Below are 6,000 nucleotides of genomic sequence, written 5' to 3'. Positions count from 1 at the left end.
ACGAAAGGAATATACAAGTTTCTGTTTCAGAAGGTATTCTGCTTCTTTGCTAGCAGAATCAGGAGCAAATATAACGGATATTAAGGAGCACGGAGGATGTAAGTCTACAATAGTAGCTGAGGGTTACATCGATCAATCTATTTCTTATAAAAAGGCTATTGCTGAAAGAATAATCCCAACAGCTAGCTCCAGCGTTACAGCATCGTCCTCTTCACTTCAAAAATTAAATGTTAATGTCCATGAAATTGTCAACTCAGATAGTTCAAATATATCACAAGGCTCTTCAATATCGCAAGATATTATTATCAGGAGTTGTTCTAATTGTACTTTTCATATTAATGTTCATAAATAATAATAATACATACATTTGTAACAGAATTCAATTGTATCTATATCTATTGTCAATAATAAAACTTCTTTGAAAATTTAATAATTTTGTCTTGTTTATTGCTATTTGGTAGGAAAAATCGTGTTAAAAATACTTTCAACACTAGTGTTTAAAATATTTTTTACGCGCTACTTTGTAAACATCATCATTAAACCATCTTGACAACCTTTAAAAACGTCACTTTAAATGACAAAAAATATCTTTTTCAGGAAGGTGAATACACTTACCCAGAAACAAGCATCGATGTAGTTCCAACTTGATTTTCAGTGGATTTGGTCTAGAATCTATTATCCATGGATGATCATTTTTTTGAATAAAATTCACATATACTTTTGAATAGTTTATTTATAATAAATTAATTGACTTGTCCACAACCTTTCATACATACAGAAAATCACATCAGTGTTAAATTAAATAAGAAAAGCATGCATTTTATTAAATTAGGCTGAAAATGTATCAGCAGTGCTTACAATTAGTGATAAAGTGATCATTTACATAAAAATAATAATGTTAGAAGTTGATCATAACTGGTGACTGAAAAAACGTTTTTGAGTAAAACATGATATTAGGGCAGAATGATATTGAGGCAGAATGATGCAGACCATTTCAAATTATATTTTTTAAGTGAGGACTACGTGACAAATTATTTTAAATATGTCATTTGAATTCAAATATGTGATATCGGTTCCAAAAATAATATATATTTATCATGTGGTTATTCAAAAAGTAAAACTTCATTATATTTATGAAGATGAAGCTGAACATTGCTTTTTTATTCAAATACCGGTCTGTGTATCTTGGGTTTCCAACGTTATAACAATAAATATGTCATTATAGTTGAGAGCATATCACATTCTTAAAATTCACAAGTAACACTGAAATGTAATTATTTATAATTCTTACAGATTTTATGAATATTTCAGGTCAGTATTTAGAGTCAATGTGAAAGTGTATGTTGATTTCCACAAAAAAGTGTTGAAAAATTGTATTGATAAAATGTTAGTTAGCGATACAAAGCAATTGTTGAGTAGCATTTGAAAGAAAACTAAATTTTATTTAAGTACGAAAACTATGTATTTCTCTACTAGTTCCTCATGGATAAATATAATTTCAAATTGAAACCACATTCTCATTTGCCCAAAATACTAACGAGTATAAAGTTGGAGTCGGAGATGAAGACCGAATACAAAATATTTTTCGAAACTGTGCTTTAACTACAACTAAATTTAAAAAAGAGAGTTATCGAATTTTCCAGACGCAATTCAAATTTCTAGTAATCCTTCCGCCTTCACATAAAAGAATTAACGTCAAACGCTCTTCACATTATTTTTTCCATAAAATAAGGCTAAGTCACGTACGAACTATACTGAGGATTCCGTGACTCCTTTTACTTCATTGGCGGTCAAGGCCAAAACCTCTTCACAAACCTTCTTGTAGCACCACGCGTCTCCTTTCAAGCGCTTTCTCCTGATTCCGATGACGGCTGAAGGTGGACCATTTTTCGAAACATCGCATTTATCCCCTTTGTTGTCTCCGACCAATAAACTTTTCTGAACTGGGGAATCGAAATTTAGAGGACCTTTTTTCAGAATGGATTTTGTGGGGGTATTGGAAAATTTGGGAAGGGGTGGACCTAGGTTAGGTATGTAACATATTTCGAGTTCGAAGGAGCATGCTCCGAGGTTCTGAATGACGTTGGCATCTAGCTTACCCCTCAGCGTGAATCTAGAAAAAAACAGGATAAATTTGAAAGTCAGATTTGGATCGAAACCTATTTAGTTTTTTTAATTTTTCCAGTCACACATCACACACCAAATATACAGAGTGATTGAAAGGTGCTTTTTGAATAAACAAATTGTGAATTTAAAAATGAATGTTTTCATGTTGTATTCAATGATATTGGATTCAAAATACTTGATATTTAAGTTTCTGAAAGGAGGCGAACTTCTAGTTTTTTTTTATTTCGAAGTCTACACCAACGATTTCATTTATTTTATATTTTATTACCGAAAAAAGTTTTAGGTGGAACAGACCTTTGAAAAATTATTGTTTTCCAATATTTTTTTTATTTATCAGATTTTCTCTTTCTTCAGAAGTTTTGTTTTTCTTAATATTCGACAATCAATAAAATACTGAATAAGGGAACAAGGGAGTAAAGCACGTGAAAAGTTCAAAAGTTTCAATTAGTAAATTTTTTTTCTGGCAGAAACAAAAGGTCTGGATAAGTGAAACTCAGATGAACTTCAACTACATTGATTTTTATCAATATTCAGAAAATGGTTGATTTATTTTTATTATCTTTCTTAGAATGCTCGAGTACTTTTCAGTATGGTCCTGCGATCGATATCTTGTAAATTGACGTTATTTTATATTGTGATGTGTTTATATCAGCACAGTGTTGACAATATATTTCATTCCGAGATAACCTCAAAATAAATCAAGGGAATTGAGGTCAGAACAACTGGGAGACCATTGAATAGGGTCGTGAATTAGTATTAGTAAGCATGGTCATCTTCATCGAGTACGAGTCTTTCTTTATCTTGGATAAGCAAGGTTAGAGTTTTCTGTCGATCTCAAAGATGAGGTATTCATGAAGGGATATGCCCTTGATTGCTAATAGTAAGATGTGTCTTGTAAGAACAAATGAGTCTAACAGTGCCACTGAGGGGAGCTATGATGAATCAAAACAGCACTGTCTTGTGATGAATCACGAATGCTTCGTATGTTTGGCATCATTGAACAATGTATTCAAGTAACACTTCATTGCGAGATTTGCACTGAACTCTTTACAGAAACGCAGCACGTGTTTTATACCTCATCATGCGTGTTCATATTGTTCATAGTGTGTAGTAAATATCGGACAAGACCACCACATCACTGAACAATGCGACCAAAACCTGATACGTTGTTCTACAGTACTCCATCAAGTTGGAAAAACAAATTAGGCTCACTGAAAATGTTAAGATTATTCAAGAATTTGTTCAGAATGACAGTCACAAATTTCACAAATCTAGAAGCCATCGTGAAAAACAACAATAATTCTTGATCTAATTATTTTGTACTAAACATTAAAAGAGAAATATTTCTAATGTATGATAAAATATTTTGACCAATGATATTTTTATTGTTCTTTTCAAAATTGGATAAAATGATTCATGAGATCATAAACATCTCGGAAATTATTGATGTACCAATGGCGAAAAATGTCTTATTTCTAAATCACCGACCACTGCACTAGTCACCTGCACTAGTCACCTGCACTAGTCAATATTTATAAAGGACGAAATACGAAGAAGAAGATGAAGGATGAACGATCAAATGACACAGATGATACAACAGTAGAGGTGAAAAATACCGTTCCAATAATATATAAAATTTTAATGAGACTTGTGAAACGATATGTATTCGAGGAAATATCTGCTGACAAATATTATTGACTAATCAGTTGAGTCCCTCTTGAAGTGAGCACGTCTCAGGAAGAGCTCTTGGCTTGAGAAAATAGTGAACCTGGGCATACACAAAATTATAAACATATCAAGTCTTGGTAAAAAAATTGGGAGCATTTGCTACAGTCTCTAGAACTTCTTTGAAACGACTACACCGACCACAAATCAACCTGGCATACAAGCATATATACAAATCCTTCATACAAAGTTGCCATGTCCCTAAGAGTTCCTGATATGGAAGAACCGTCAAACAAAGACATCCATGAGCTTTTAAAAAATATATGCTCCCGAAAAGAACGAATGTCTTGTTATGACAAACGAAACGGAAAATATTAAAGAAAATCTGTTTACCACACAACGACTACAGTGAAAATAACACAGTGACATTTGGAGCAGAAGAAAAAAACTACTGTAGAAGATGTATCACAGTCTGTATGAATAAAATTGATTTACGATTGAAATTGTAAGGCATAAGCGAAGTTTTCAATTCAGCAAAAATATAGAGTAATTAAAGACCGGTTTTATTAGAATTCAGAGAAAAAAAAAAACTAAGAAATACTCAGCATGAAAATCCATGTCTAGAAAAATTAAAATTATTCGACCCACGATTTCGATATATGAGTAGTATACATGTATACAATAGTCTCTTATTTTATGAAAATTTTCAACCAAAAATAGAAATGATTTTTAAATTATTCATAATTCATTTATTTTACGTAAATTTCATTGGGAATTGAGATGTATGTTCATACTCGTATGTTTGTAAATGAGGTACAAAAATTTGATACTTTATGCATGGATACAATTCAAACAAAAAGGATGTTGAAAACCCCTCAGATTATAACATAACGATATAAAAAACTATGACGAATTATTTGATTTCAATTTACATTCCAAAGACCTGGAAAATACCTAATTCAAAATGATGAAACTATTATTTCTCGAACCTATCGTGCATGTCTAAAACAAAGCAAATATTTTTCGATTTGCTTCAAATCATATACCGTTATTTCCATTTATAAAAAAGGGAATAGAGATGAAGTAGTGAATTATCGGTCGAAATTTCTAATAACTGATTTCAGCAAAATTTCCGAAATACCATCAAAAACTAGCCTAATTTGTAGTCCAGTCATTTTAGGGGGTTTGCTCAGGAAAGTGGACATACCCAGCTGTAAATTTGTATAAACTTTGTATTTTGGCATCATGAAAGTATTCTTTCAATTCACATATGATTCGACGGCCGCATCTTCAAAAATTGGAGGTCGAAAGTAAAAAAAAGCGACTTTTTGCACGTTTTTAGCCAATATCTTGTATCCAATGGGTTTTATGCTAATTGTATTTATTATCAATATTGTAGAGAATTGAAGTCTCTACAACTTTCGTTTTCAACATTTTTTCATACGTTGAATCGTTTTTGAGATAGAGGGGATAGAGGGCAGCGCGAGCGCAGATTAAATATTATTTGGTTGTCCCGATCGAAATCAGCTCATTTGAGGTTTACAAATTATTACCTAATGAATAATTATAAATAATTTTCATTTTTTATCAACAAATACATTATATTTAAATATTTTTTTCATTAATTATTCATTTTCAATTAAGTATCAATTTATTTAATAACACTTACCTGCCCCTTTAGTTATAAATTTGTAGAGGGAAAAATATATATTACATCATAATTTAAATCTAATCTATAGTAATTACTCTTTAATAAATGAAAAGGAATAGAAAAGAAATGAAATTTTAAATAATATTTTTATTAAACAATCCCATTTGATACATTTGTGAATGTCAAAATTGAAAAAACAGATGAAATAAATGAAAGAATAATGAGTTTCAATTTTCTTCTTCTTCATCGTCGTCGTCTTCTCGCAGCTGTAAAAATTCAAGGGCGTTATCATCTTCATTGTCATCTTCTCCCAGATTCGTTTCCAATTCTTCCATGATTTCTGGATCAAAGGACCCATCTTCGTTAACATCGGTCTCATATGGTACAGCATTGAAACAAGCTTGCCCATTACTCTGGCCACAAGCTAAGGAGCATTGCAAGCCTGCTTTCCTGCATCCACATCTTGAACCACAACCACTTTTGCAGTTACAGAATATTGAGTAACTCATCTGGAGCAGGTGGTAAAATGGTCATGATAGGTTCTAGCAATTTTTCAT

The 6,000-nt window shown here is 31.6% G+C and overlaps 1 protein-coding gene across 3 annotated transcripts in view; it reads right to left on the bottom strand.

Annotated features, from left to right (window-relative positions):
• Positions 1-715: 715 nt before the first annotated feature.
• The window catches only part of LOC111508614 (maternal embryonic leucine zipper kinase), a 177,806-nt gene continuing 172,521 nt past the window's right edge, over positions 716-6,000 (bottom strand). For all 3 annotated transcript variants that reach the window (XM_074171800.1, XM_074171799.1, XM_074171801.1), the window contains one exon: positions 716-2,113. In XM_074171800.1, coding sequence (XP_074027901.1) covers positions 1,750-2,113 — 364 coding nt within the window. In that variant the 3' untranslated portion in view covers positions 716-1,749. The remainder of the gene's footprint in view (positions 2,114-6,000) is intronic.

The sequence above is a fragment of the Leptinotarsa decemlineata genome, unplaced genomic scaffold (genome assembly GCF_025532065.1).
Source record: "Leptinotarsa decemlineata unplaced genomic scaffold, Ldec_3_MD MMD2_tig00000035_RagTag_RagTag, whole genome shotgun sequence".
In the NCBI taxonomy this organism is placed as follows: domain Eukaryota; kingdom Metazoa; phylum Arthropoda; class Insecta; order Coleoptera; family Chrysomelidae; genus Leptinotarsa; species Leptinotarsa decemlineata.
This window is presented reverse-complemented; position numbering and strand designations above follow the sequence as displayed.